The 14,690-nt window shown below is 36.9% G+C and overlaps 1 protein-coding gene across 3 annotated transcripts in view; it reads right to left on the minus strand.

Annotated features, from left to right (window-relative positions):
- Positions 1 to 14,690, minus strand: part of tmem132e (transmembrane protein 132E) — a 331,715-nt gene that overhangs the window by 83,824 nt on the left and 233,201 nt on the right. For 2 of the 3 annotated variants that reach the window (XM_058774620.1, XM_058774621.1), the window contains one exon: positions 6,309 to 7,236. In XM_058774620.1, the coding sequence (XP_058630603.1) occupies positions 6,309 to 7,236 (928 nt within the window). Of the gene's footprint in view, positions 1 to 6,308; positions 7,237 to 8,197; positions 8,463 to 14,690 lie in introns of those variants that run through there. The other variant, XM_058774619.1, reaches the window with a different exon arrangement.

Here is a 14,690-nt window from a genome sequence, read left to right on the forward strand (position 1 = left end):
ATATATGTGCTTTCATAACCTTCACCCTCTGCTACAGACATCATGATAACTCATGGATTGTTTTGTGTCTTGCAGCCGTTCTGTTGTCTCTAATGGCATGCTTGTATACCTTTAAAAGTTACTGTCCTCTCATATATCATTTATTTTGTCATAGATGGATGTGAGCTGTAGCTGAAACATGCGGTCACTCTCCTCTCATTAGGTTGCTGTGATACCCAAATGTTAACATCTCCATCATTTCTGGCATATTCAGACAATGGACGCCAGTTCTTGAATATAATTTATGAAATCTCTAAGAGGTAAGATAACAACGACAAAGACATGCAGAAAACATTGTTTCATCCTCCCAGCATACTGCCATGATCAAATGACTATGATAACAGAATTCATTAACCCAATAAAGCCTACTGTATCTTATTTGATATGCAATTTTATGTGATCAAAACTTTGCTACAAAATCTGTTGTACACTATTTACAACATGCCTTGTATTGTCTTATTGATAGTTTATAGTTTTTAGCAAGCAAACTGCCTTTAAGTATAATAATATGTATTATGTTTAGTATGTATTTCAAGATGAACACTTACTAGATTGAAGCAACTTAGGTTTACTTGATTATATATTAAAAATCATGATGAATGTGAGTATCAAAAGTAATACATCAGGCTTTTGAGGAACATTTATCTGTTCATTTATCTGAACATTTATCTCTCAATCATCATTTTATTGCACTGCATTACATGTTTTACACACCACAATAACATCACTGAAATAACATCTTACTAAAACATGTTATTATATGCATTTTATGCAAGTAGTCAGTTATACTGTTATACAGATCTGACGGGCCTTAAAGGGATAGTTCACCCAAAAATGAAAATTCTGTCATCATTTACTCACCCTCAAGTAGTTTCAAACCTGTATGAATGTCTTTGTTCTGCCGAAAAAGAAGGAAGATGTTCTGAAGAATATGGGAAACAGAGCAGTTCTGGGGCACCATTGACTTCCATAGTATTTTTTTTTTTTCTTACTATGGAAGTCAATGGTGCCCCAAACCAGCCTGGTTACAAACTTTCTTTAAAATATCTTCCTTTGTGTTTGGCAGAAGAAAAAAAAATCATACAGGTTTGGAACTACTTGAGGGTGAGTAAATGATGACAGAATTTTCATTTTTGGGTGAACTATCCCTTTAATTTTTAGCCATTTAAATATTACAGCATTACATTGCATATTTTTGCTTATTTTGGCCTCTGAAGAATTATTTTTTCCCCTCCTCGAATATGAACTATGTATTTTGTATAGGCTATCATGTTACATGAGCCATAAAAGCCTGATGTACAGGGCTGGGTATCGTTTAAAAATTTTCGATACCGATACCGATACCTTGAGTTCAATACCGGTTCCTGAACGATGCTTTTTTAAAATCAATTTTAACAATACTGTTTTACAATATAGTTTTAACATTATCTAAAAACAACTTTGGTTTTATTTTTTCAGCTTGTTGACATTTATACAGACTCAAAGCCTCATCTCCTGAGCCACTGCACAAAGGAACAAAATATATCCAACACAATAAATCAGTGCAAATAATGTTAACAAAGTTCAAATAGTTTTCAGTTTACACATCTGTTAGGCTACATTTACACTAGTGCGTGTTCGTTTTAAAATGCATAGCTCAGACAGAATCACCATTTCTATTAATTTATTCTAGGTTGTTAAAGACTTCAAGAAATTGAAAATCCAATTATCCAATTTCATAAGTGGGTGTTTTATTTTCTTTCACCATATGTTTTATTGTTATTAAATTCTGGTGTAGTATGTCTAATTATTTGAATGCATAAAAACTTAGTTTATTTAAATTTATTCTTAAAATAGCCTTATGAAATGTTTTATTTTTCCTCAGAAATTCTGTGTTCTGGTTTTCAAATGAAGGCATAAAACATTAATTTCATTTATCTTTAAATTATTGAAAATCAAAGTTTATTGATTTATTTTGGCAAAGAAATGGGGTTTACTATTAAAATTAAAACATGGAAGAAATGTTGTGTGATCATTACTTAAAAAAAATAAAGTTTTAATAATTTTAATAGTAGCCTAGTAGTAACAGTATGAACATTCTGCTGAACAACAGTAATGTATTTCTGCCGCAGTGTCTTCCAAGTTAAACAGAACTTTTATTTTGACGGGTTACCGTGAATACCTTTACAGTTCTGTGTGTATATGACATGATGCTAGTTTTACTCAAATCAAACGGTAAAATGCTAATGAAGTGACTCTCAGAGCAGTTCTGGAGATGTTGTTCATGTATTTATGTCCTCATTTAGTGAGAAGGCAGATGCTGAAATCACTGCGAGCGTCACGTGCGCTTCAGTCTGTGTGTAGTAAACAAAACCGCGCCATAGAGAGCAGACTGCTCCGTACGCTTTCGATACCCTTAGGTATCGAAATTTGGTACCGAATGACAAGCGTTTTTCAATACTCAATGATATCCAGGCAATTTGGTGCCTAAAAAGTATAGAACTCGATACTCAGCCCTACTGATGTATCATTTAAGATACTTTTTTTTCTTTTACATTTTGTCTAAAGGTTCAATAGCCTGTTCCATTTAAATTTTCTGAATATCTTTCATATGTCAGGCCTTACAGTATACAGTGGTTACAGAAAGTATTCAGACCCCCTTAAATTTTTCACTCTTTGTTATATTACAATTCTGTGTTTTTCTGTCAATATGGGGTGCTGTGTACATTAATGAGGAAAAAAATGAACTTAAATGATTTTAGCAAATGGCTGCAATATAACAAAGAGTGAAAAATTTAAGGGGGTCTGAATACTTTCCGTACCCACTGTATGTATGCAAAGGATGAGTTGGGCAATCCCTTTGAACCATTTAGTTGCCACGTAGTGTTGATTTTACCATTATTAATTCACTGTTTGCTATCCAAATCTTTAAATGAAATGTGGATGCAATTTATTATCATGGCTTGAAAAAAGGTTCAAAACTAATGCAAAAAGTGATAAGAATTGATTTAGCATATACACTTTCTGAATAAAAAGTGCAATCTCACTGCCACAATGCTTTGACTTTGTTAAGATGTTGAATGTTGCTATGCAGTTTCTAGGCTATTTTGGGTTGCTGCTGCTTGGTGGTTACTAAGGAGTTTAGGGTTGTTGCTTACGGGCTCAAATCCATGGAGTCCACCTAAGATCTCTTGTCCCTAAGACATTCTTGTCCTTAAGACACTCTTGTCCGCTTTTAGCTATTATGCTGCCCGCAGTTGGAACCAGCTTCCTGTGCTAAAACATTAGCCACATTTAAATCCAGACTCAAAACTCATATTTTTAGCAGTGCATTTGTTGAATGAGCACTGTGTGACGTCCGAACTGACTGTACTGTATTTTGTGTATAATCATTTTTATTTCTAACTGTTCTAAATTCATTTTAAATAATTTTTTTAAATAATTTTAAACGTTTTTTAAATTTCTGGTTTTATTGTTGTGATTATTATTTTTTTTTATGATTATTTTACTTCCTTTTATGTAAAGCACTTTGAATTACCATTGTGTATGAAATGTGCTATATAAATAAACTTGCCTTGCCTTAATTATGAACTCCTTCAATGTATATTTAAGAGGGTGTTTTGACAATTTTATCATCTGCAAGCCTAAGAGATAAATAATAGGAACATCTCTTCAGAACATGATTCATGTCTGTAGTTTCACACCAATATTAATAAACACTAACTAACCATATTCTGATAACTATTCTGGCCAAGGAACAATGTGACAGGCCAACCATTCTGTCTTTGTACAATTCAACAGGTCTGCATTCAGCTTGAAAACATTATATTTAGAATTGTTTCGTGACCTCCTGGGTAGGCAAATGATTGAATGTTGCCACTGGCTTTTGCCTCACAACATCTGTTTGTCTGAATTGCTGGAAACCGATTGTGCACATACTAATGTAGACAATTTAATTTAGAAGACATTTAAATGCTAATAAGATACTCACAACAATCTTATATTGCCTCAACAGCTCTGAAGTAGCCCCCTGGCACACCCAAATATTGTGATTTTTTATTTCCCCCCCCCTCAGTTGTTACTCGTACAACACACTGTTTTTCATGATCATTCTACAATGGTGAACCAGTAATTTTTACTCTGCGATGACTAGCGGGTCAACACTGTCGATCCAAAATATAATATTTCTCCATGATTAATCCCTTTAAGATGCAATCTCTATAAATAACAAATTAAAACAGTTGAAGGTCTTAAAGTGTAGGAAAAATGAAAGGAACCTGATGGTGGGAAGGAATGTGAAGTGGGTGGCGACTTCAGCTGAGCTTAATTCATATTTAAAGAGTTCCTTTATTACATCTTTAATAGCCTTTTTTGTTGGTATCCCTCAACTTTTGGCTCCCAGCACAGTTTAATTCACCTCCCATTGAGTTGACTGGCTCAGAGCTCTCAACTTCAGACTTCCATCTCCTTTCTTTCTGCCCAAGCTTTTATTGCTCTTCTGCTTTTCCTTGGAGAATTAATGCCACCATATTGGACCACACAAACTCCGATACGAGTGCATAAAAGTATGAGGTCAGAGAGATTTACTGTTTGGAATTTAATATCATAGCAAACTGAAAAACTACTGCAGATGAACTTTCATTGAAGATATTAGGTTGGCAAAAAGGTATTAAATCATTCCCTCATGACATGGAATAGAAACTAGGCAACTGCTTCTTTACAATATCAATCAGGTTGATGGCCCTTTTTGCCAAAATGCCCCGGGATGAAGATAACTCTTCCAGATTGCACTTCCAAACTAAGGATAATTCTCTACATATGCCATAACATTAAGAGGATTAGGTTTAGGAAATGGATCATGATGCTCGTAGTGACAAGCAGCAATGTACTCTGTCACTATCTGGACACATCACTGTGATATGCCCACATCTACTCTGTAATTTGAGCAGGCTTTTCTTTTAAAGTCTGTATGACATATAATATTGATTTATATGTCTTCAAAAGGAGAGATGTTTTTAAAGGTGCACTCAATATTTTTTTTTTATCTCATATAAAAAGGATCCTAAAAACTGTTACATTTTCCCACATTTGTCTCAATATTGAGACACTCTTGTTAAGAACATATTCAGATGAATATTATTTCAACAGGTTTCCTGTTATCAGAATTTTTTTCTTGTTGAATAATTGAATCATATCTGACAGCAAATAGGGCATAGTGTGATGCTGCATCCACACCACTAGGTGTCAGTGTACCAAGACAACTGCCATAAAAATGACAACGCAGTGCATTTAATTCCCCATTATTGTTCTTCAGTACAGTGGCAATCCAGAAAGTCTAACAATAATACAGCCTAAATAAAACTATATAATACTGCACCCACTGCAACATCTTCTGACCCATAATGACTGTCAGACTTCACAAAAAATGGGTACACTCTGTAGAGACACAGACTAAAGTTCAGACTATGTCAGATAAAACTTAATGAACTATGCTTGCTAAGGCTACACCACAGCCCTGCCTGACTCTATTCAGGTTAATGAGTTATCGAAGCCTAATTAATTCATGGTGAATTTCTAAGTTGAACTCTGTGAGTTTCCATTACAATTAAAGGGACTCTGTTTATGAAGCATTACTTCGGCATGCCTCAAAGAGCAGCTAATATCCTACCTCCCCTCCCATTTCTCTCATCTGAGGGAAAAAAGGCTAATTTTCCTCCGCTTTCAAGGATTTAAAGAATAATTTTACTACACAAGAACCATAACCCTCCTATTCTGTTGACAATGAGAAATCAAATAAAACACACAGGCCAGATGAGAAATATGCCTCATATCCCCTTGGCTCTAATTCGACAAGAACTGGGTCAAGCTCATGAGAAATTTAATTTGAACAGATGTCAATTAATACCCATTATGTCTTTACTTTGAAAAGCAGAATCCTTCTCACAATCTCCTAAAGCCTGGCACTCCACTAGAGATTTAGTTAGATCCTCTGTGATTTGTGTCTCGTCTCTTGGAAATCAGTTTTCACCTTGTAAGGAATCTGAGTCAATGAGATTTATTTTTTTTATTTTTTATTTTTTTTCAGCTCTCTGGAGCTTGCAGAAATCGAGACAATGAATAACACAGGAATAAATCCTGACATGGTGCATACGTACTGCTATGCGGTGCGTATGCAATAGCTTATACTTAATAAGAAGAATTTGCTTATTATTACATATGAGCCCTGCGATTACACCCCATGCATACGTGGATAAGAAATAATAATTAAAAAAAAAAAAAAAAAAACTTACTTGAGTGTAAACTGCTCCACAGTTGAATTTGGGACCAGGAGCAGGTAGATGCTGAGGGTCTCTCCTGGTTTTAATGGCCTCTCTGGTAGCCTCAGAAAGAGGTTCTTGTCAAGCTGTTTGTCTACCACCAGTTGTTCCTGACTGGGCTGGTACAAACTGATGCTCCCAATACGGAGAAGGGGTTGTTGGGATGAGCTCTCCCCTCTCGATGCCCCTCCTCGGCGTGGGAAGCTCTCCCCACATTCATCATTGCTGTCTGGATCATGGAGGGTATAGTAAAGCTCTACTTGAAGGGTCTCCCCACTTAACTCAAGCCCATCTGTCCCTGAGGACTTTCTGCGACCCAGTGGTGCTACATTAACATTAAACCATGTGGAAGGGAGATCCAGTTGGGCCAAGCACTGCGCCAGATTCCCTTGAAGCCTGCAGGAAGTTTTGATCTCCCGAACATCTCTAAAAGCATGCAGCCTCACGCATGGAAGCTTGTCCTGAATCTTGAAGTCATCCCAGTCCCGTCCTGCGATATAGAACAGCACCTGAACCAGTGGGTTACTAGCAAAAACTCTAGACTGTACAATAAAAGCCCGGACCTTCCAGTTGACTGTCAGCCTTCCAGGAATGTCCAAAGGACTTGACGGCTGCAGTAGGTCCTTGGACAATGTCTGGTCTTGGGTGAAAGGTCCAAGTGAGATGTTGATTGCAGGCAGCTCCTTGGTCTGAAAGACCACAAAGCTTTCTGAACGCTGAAGAGGGTGTCCACGTTGGCTGCCATATGGTTGAACTCTGGTCTCTTGGAGAAAGAAGGCCAACTGTGTGTTGGAGAGCTTAAAGTTGGCAGGGAGGTAAACTTCTGGCGGGCTGGAGGTGGTACTAGGAACCGGGACACTGAAGAGGGCATCTGAACTGGTAGGAGAAACTTTACCAGCAACTGCAAAGACAAGAAAACAAGAAAAAAATACTGTTAAATATGCACTGACAATAGATAGTGTTAGCCAAGGATTGGAACAGCTAGCACATAGTTTTAAACTCAGTAGAAAATATTCAAGAATCCAGGAACTCTAAAGTTCAAGGAACCCAGCTCAACACCGAACTCTTAAGTGGGCACTTAAGTGGGAACTTTATACAGCTTTACAGGGAAAGACCCTTGAGTTACAGCGCTGCAAGTGGCTCTTGATGGAAAACAACTAGAAAATTACAGGTAGCAATGCACTGGCTTTATTACAGCTTATTTTTGCATAAAAAAAAGAAAATACTTTTCTGCATCTGCTGGTGGCAGGTAAATATTCTCTAATTTGCAAGAAAGCGAATGCTTGTTCTCCCTTTCATGCCTCGGGAGATCAGTTGGCTCTGACAATAGACACTGATTAATGGCTTGCAAGAGTGCGAGGTTTCAGATTAGACGGATTTGTATAAATTCAAATAATGAGCAATAAATTCATATAGTGAATAGAGTGGCTTCAAAGAAAGAACAGAGCTGGTCATCTTTAACAGAAATTCGCACTATTTGGAATGAGTTGAGATATCGACTTGCATGCAACGGTTTGTCCGATAACATATTGTACACAGAAGACATCATTGATCTCTATCTCTTGGGCTCCTAAGATTAACTACCTAAGACTAGATGCCCAATCGATTGTTGAGAAACTTCAATACACCGATCATAATCTCCCTGTACTGGAGAGAAATGGAGACACTCGAACTGTAATATTTAAAGCAAAGTTGACTAATATAAAAATAATAGTATAAATCTTTCAAAGCTATAATAACCCCCGACTTGTATGGTAGAGTTACTGTATAAAAAGAGACTGCCTTATGTTTTTGAGGGCACACTTGCACTCTATTCAACTATAGAACTTGCCCTCAAAAATTAGTGGAACAGTAAAACATACTTATAATGATAAGTCGTAGTGAACAGAGAATCCATGGCAAATCCACTTGAACAACAAAATGTCCCATATTCCACAAATGCTTTGCATTTAAACAGGGTACTTCACGACTTGAATCACTTCACAGGTACACACACATACACAAAAGTATCCGTGCAGCTGAAGCCAAACAGCAGAAAAATTTGATAGCTGCAGATCAAGCTCAGTTCAAGCTTTGAAAACCTGCTCAAAGTCTCCAAACTTGACAGCGCATGAGTAGTATCCTCTCAGTAGTAATCCAACTGTATCCAGAACCTGCTCAAAGATCTGAGAGACTGATCATTTGTGCCTGTTGGGAGGCTCCGAAGGCACCTCCTGCCCTGAAGCATGATCGGAGTGAGTCCACACTAACATTCACTCACTCCATCTATTCTCTGCAGTTCCTGTTTGAGTGTGACTCCTCCTAGCAGATCCCGTTCTCCTCTTACAGCCCGAGACAAAGCCTAGACACCGCCCTGTCTCACCACACCTCACCCCAAACTGTAATAAACTCTTTAGCTCTCATTCACAGCCAGTGCAAAAGCACTCCTCCCAGGACACCACCGTGGCAGACTACAAACTACCCTATTACGTTCATCTTCTCCCACTGGACGTGTTGGGGCAGACTCTGAATGTGTCTGTGTGAGGGAGAGTGTTTTTGTTAGGGGGGCTGGGTTTGGGGGAGGGATGCATAGCTTGAGCGCCTTCAGGCAAAGAGTGGGGGATTAGTAGGAAGATCATTGACGAATTAGCTCTCCTCCTTTCCGCATCCAGCAGCCTCTGGAAGACACATTTGAATGGAGATAGGGGGTGGGGGATGGGCATTGAAAGTGGTGGGTCGTCTACCCTTCCAATTGCCCAGAGAGTTCTCGAGCACTCAGAGAAGCTGGGACGATGCTCTGTGCCAAGCTATGCTACTACTACAACAAAAGAAAAGTCTACACAAAGAGCAGCAAAATATCATTTATAGCATTTCTGACCAGTGCATTCCTCAGCCAGAATGTGACTTATCGAGTGCCACTTTCTGTGATGCAAATGACATCTTTGAAACTCTACTTTCAAGACAGGTCTCCTCCGCTCCATTGCATTTCTGACGTTTATCATCGCGCTCATTCAATGGAAAGGTTCAGATTATAAAAGCCCGAAGATTGGGTTTCACTCAAACTCAGAAGTTTGAACACCTTTTGGTGTGGCTGTGGCCTGTGGAAACAGATATGAATACCTCTTAAAGGGATGAGCTAATGCCTCTGAAAGGCAATCCATTACAAACACATTAAACACCAAAGAGCTCCTCTCAACTACTTTTTTTTTCTAGACACAGGCAGTCTAATGTATATATTTCAATAACATCATCGGCACTAGAGAGGTCACAGATTCAAATACATTATGCCCATCACTACATAGGCTCTGCACTTTGTCAAAAAGAAGGCACATATTGCACTATAACATGACACCAAAAACCACCCCGATCCCTCCTCCCAGGCCTACTAATAGACCTCTGGGTGTAGTGGAGTGGTGACTGCTGTTGCTGAACTCAGTAACAGGATACACATCTGTTGGTCAATGAGTGTGGTTCAATACAATCCTGGGGGCTTTCTGAAGCTTTTTAGCCACAGCCTTATGAGAGATAATGGAATCATCATGTGTAATACGCCTTTGAAATCCTGGAGTTTCACTGTTTAATTTAACTCGCCGTTGCTGACATTTTTCTCTGTAATCCCACACGTTTTTTTAATGTATTTATCATTTTGCCACATGGGCAATGTAAGATGCTGGAAGGAAAATAAGAAATTCCCCACAAGCATGCACATTTCCTTTGAAATAATCTGTCTAGTGGGGCAATTGCTCTAGGAAATAATCCATGCGGCTTTTTCTTAGATTAAAAAAAAAAAAGAAAAAAAAGGTGACAACAATAAGCATTAGAAAAGAGGTCGCCCACCCATGTACACCATACACACAGACACACACATTATGAAAGTGTGTGCAACCTACGTTTGCAATCTTGATGCTGTCGTTTGTTTCAGAGTCTGTTAAAGTATGAAAATGCTTAAATGGCATTGCATTACTGAATAAATTGAACAGGGTACTGTGTTAATTAATGAGCTGCACCTCAGAAACATCTCTATAAAGAGACAGGAGAAGTGCTAGTGGAATTGTTACATTTGAATTATTGCATTCAAGTGTACCCAAAGGAAATGTGCAGAGAGGAAATTGAATGAAGAAGTGAGAATACAAAATGTGACATGTGATCAAAGATTGGGATGATGCAATTTGAAAGGTAAATCACCATACGGCAGATAAGGAGAATGCAACATTCGATTTGCAAAAACAAAATAATTTGCATAATTCTGTGATTGATAAAGTCACATCTGTTAAACTGATGTGAGATTTAACTTCATAAACAGATGTAGCATGTAAAGTAGAGGTAAAATAGATAATCTAGAGCTGCATGATTATGTCAAAAAAACAAAACAAAATAACAAGTGCTGATTGTTTCCTTTGGTACTGTAATCGTTTAATTTTCATGAATAAAATCTACATTGATATACTTATTTTGTTTGGGGCAACTGTGTACCATTTTCTTTATGTATGCTACACATACTGTGCTATCAGAAAAATATATTGCTGTTTCATGCATCCGTAAAAACCAAGACACTAAATAACTTCACATTCTAAGCAGCATGAAAAACAAAACTGATCATCATGTTTTGTATAAACTGTTTATAGAACAATGCTAGCTACGCAGCATTATAATGCTTCCATCATGTTATAATTACTGAAGCTTCAACTGCCTCTTATTTACATTCATGTACACAACAGACACCTCTGCAGCTGGTTTACGAAACTCAACTGAATAAAAAAAAAAAATAAATAAATAAAAAATTATGATAGAATATTTTGATGGAATCCCTTTTAGGCATACCTAAATGGAAAAGTGTAACCAGCAGTTTCACGTTTAGTTTATCACAGTAGCCGTAATCATAATCTTGATTGTTTATTCAATTAAGTGTGCAGCTTTTACAGTTGTTCTAAGCTTCAGCTATTTTTCATATCACCTTACTGTCTCTTATGAGTTCATTGCATTCATCAGTTAGTCCATCAATTCACCAAAAATACATTCAACAGGAATTTATAACTATAGGATCTCTCAAGCGTACACCAAACCTTTTGATCCATGGCTATGCTAACGAGTCTGTCAGTTGGAGTGATTCAGAGGCTAGTGAATGAACTCTGGCTTGAGTTAGCATGAGAAGCAACAGTTGCAAATGAAGTGATTTACATAAGAAACAGGCACTCCGACCGTTAGCATCACGCCAGGCCTTGCCGTATCACAAATAGTGATTACCATTGCATTACATTCTCTTCATTATAGCACTATGGTTTCTGTTTTCACTAAAGAGAAGGTGTTAAAAGGAAATGTTTAGAAGGAAATGGGCTTTTCAGATATTCCGACTCTAAACCATTGACCATATTTTGCCATTATTTCAGCATTCAATACCATGAGGCCTAATGTATTTGCTCCTCTTTGCGCCACTTGCCCTTGTCTGTCCTACAAGTGCCTTTTGCGATGAGTGGATGAAAATTGACTTAATAACAGAAAATGTGAGATACTGAGCGGGGAGCTGATTGCTAATGCGGTGCCACTGCTTTGCTGCAAAGTCATTTATGGCAGAATTAAATGAAAGGGAATGAGGAGATTTGTCATTAAGTATTTGACAGGATATAAATCAGAATCCAGTGAATTCGGATGGTGAGGCGCATTGCCACACATTTAGATTATGAAATATTTAAGTGGCTAATTATAGCAACTAAGCAAAATTATGATTCTATGCGCAGCAGAGAAAAAATTATCCTCATTTCCAGAAGCTGTGAAAATGTTCGAATGACAATTTCAGCATTTGAACATGCACGACATGGCTCAAGCCAAAGAAGTGGATAAAGTACCTGATTAGATATGATCTATTCTGTTATAATCTATTAATTAACTATATTATTTTAGAACCATATCAAATATTTTATAAACACTGATTCTGTAAGATACTGTTATTTAGCATTACAGTGTGATTTGACTGGCTTGGAACTCATGGACCAGAGTATATGAAATAAGATGCCTGCCATAAACAAGCATATTCATACTTGCCCTCCGATATACACACAGGCACGAACACACAAGTATTTTTGCTAACTGCATTGATTGTACTTTAGAAGACTGTTTAATGAGCATGGAAAAAAATACAATACGGAGAGACCCATTCCACTGGGAATTCTAATGAGTGTATTGACTGAGAAGGTGTCTGGGTATGTTGATAAATTATTACAAGTGAATCACATTGCTTTCACCTTCATAAACAATACATTATGTAGCATCTCCAGTACACAAAACGGATACTAAATATCTGGGAGGCATTTGAAAAGATTTTAAAGGAGTTTTTTTTACATTTTTTTTATTGGTCTTTATGAAGATTTGATTGTTGTTTCGAAGAGGTGTATTTCTCATTTTAAGTCTCTGATATAAATTGCTTAATAAAGTGTACATACGCAACTGGTTTGCACAGAATCATTGCTCAGAATCCTACAGAAATCCTGCATAATTTAAACGCCAGTCATTCATAAAGTTGTATGTATCCACCCATCACTAAACACATATTTTGACAAGTTTTGATTATGCATTCAGCTAGTAAGATTGCAGTATAGTTTAACAAATTGTCCCATATTTAAATATATTCCGTAGATCTTGAAAATGTGAAAACTACATCAATTGGGGGCATTGGTTAAACAACGTAATTTTAACAAAAATTCAATTCAAATGCATTTCTTAAATATTTGGTTTTGCTACCTGGATATATATTATGTATATTTTAAGGTATAATGTAGATTTTAGTAGTATAGGTAGGTTGGTATGCACTCTAAAAAAAAAAATGGTGCTATATAGCACTAAAAGTGGTTCTTTGGCTCGTAATCATAGGGGAACCATCTTGGTGCTTCAGTTGTTCTTCACCGGGTCTTTGGCATGACTGAGGGGCTATATAGCACCGCCACCATATACAGAACCTGTTAAGCTCCTGTATGGTTCTTCAGCGGTTTTTTGGGGTGATTAAGGTGCTATATAGCACCACTGACGTACAAAGAACCTGTTAAGCCCCTTTAAAGGTTCTTTATGATCCAAAGAACAACTGTTGGTGCTGTTTAGCACCATTTTTGTTGTAGAAATACAATGCAATATGGCACCTCTGATGGTTCTACATAGCACCATTTGACAAAGGTGCTGTATAGCACTTTTAAAGATATGGTGCTATATAGCACCAAAAGTGGTTCCCCTATGATTACGAGCCAAGAACCACAATTTTTTTTAGAGTGTGTTAATATTATATCTCAGTTAATATGTATAAGGTAAATAGTATAATTTTTATGTTTTTTTTTCTTTTCATTTTAGTCAACGTCCTACCTGCACTAGATTATTTTAAATTGTCATTTGCCAATTTACATTATAAAATCTAATTTACAATATAAAATGTGTATGCAAAATAATTCTAAAATAGTAGGGTGAATTTTTATTTCATGCCAACTTGAAAGCTTTAGATGGAATATAGCATATTACCCAGCAGGGACATGCCAATGACCCATTTATGTATATTTTACATGAACTGTAAAATGCCTGAAGCATTGTCATCATATTTTTTCATTAGACATGACTCCCATCATATGGGAGAGCTCATATTCTTGAAAACTTCATTAAGATTCAGTGAACAGAAAACAAAGCCAAAAAAATTAAATGATACAGATTATGTCTCTCATAATTTGGTTCTCACCGTCTCCTCTTCCCATGGTAAAGAACTCTAAAATTCCCTACCAAGTCACCATAAAAACAGCTTAAGGTTTTGGTACAGTACTTACAAGGAACAAGTGAGACAATAATACAATACATCGTAAAACCATAAGCCTTGAATATTGCTGATGAATTTGAAAAGATTGTGATTTTGGCCTGTCAGCTGTTGCAATCTACAGGGGACACTTCTCTTCATAAACTAAGTTTGCACCTATTAAAATGTAAAATGTAATGTAAAGTGATTTAAAGAATAAATGAATGAAACAGACATACCAAGTCACCATAACCAACAAGTTTGGTAAGATATTTATGAGGAACAAGTAAAGCTAGAAGTGAAAATCCTGCAATATCTCCAGATGTTCTATCTGTGAGACTATCTAATGCAACAGATTAAGCAGATTAAGACCCACCATGAACACTTTTCATTAACGTCTGCACTGAGAGCACTATTTCAGAACAGTTTTCATTCAAGAAATGCTAGTCGTGGTCTTTTATTGGAATGACTTCACTAAGCTGGCAAGGATTTGGAGATGAACACCCTCCCCGTTCCTGACAAACTGCTTATCGACAAGTAGCAAATACAATAAACCATAAGACCTTAAGCCTTGAATATTGCTGATGAATTTGAAAAGATTGTGATCTTGGCCTGTC

The sequence above is a fragment of the Onychostoma macrolepis genome, chromosome 05 (genome assembly GCF_012432095.1).
Source record: "Onychostoma macrolepis isolate SWU-2019 chromosome 05, ASM1243209v1, whole genome shotgun sequence".
NCBI lineage: Eukaryota > Metazoa > Chordata > Actinopteri > Cypriniformes > Cyprinidae > Onychostoma > Onychostoma macrolepis.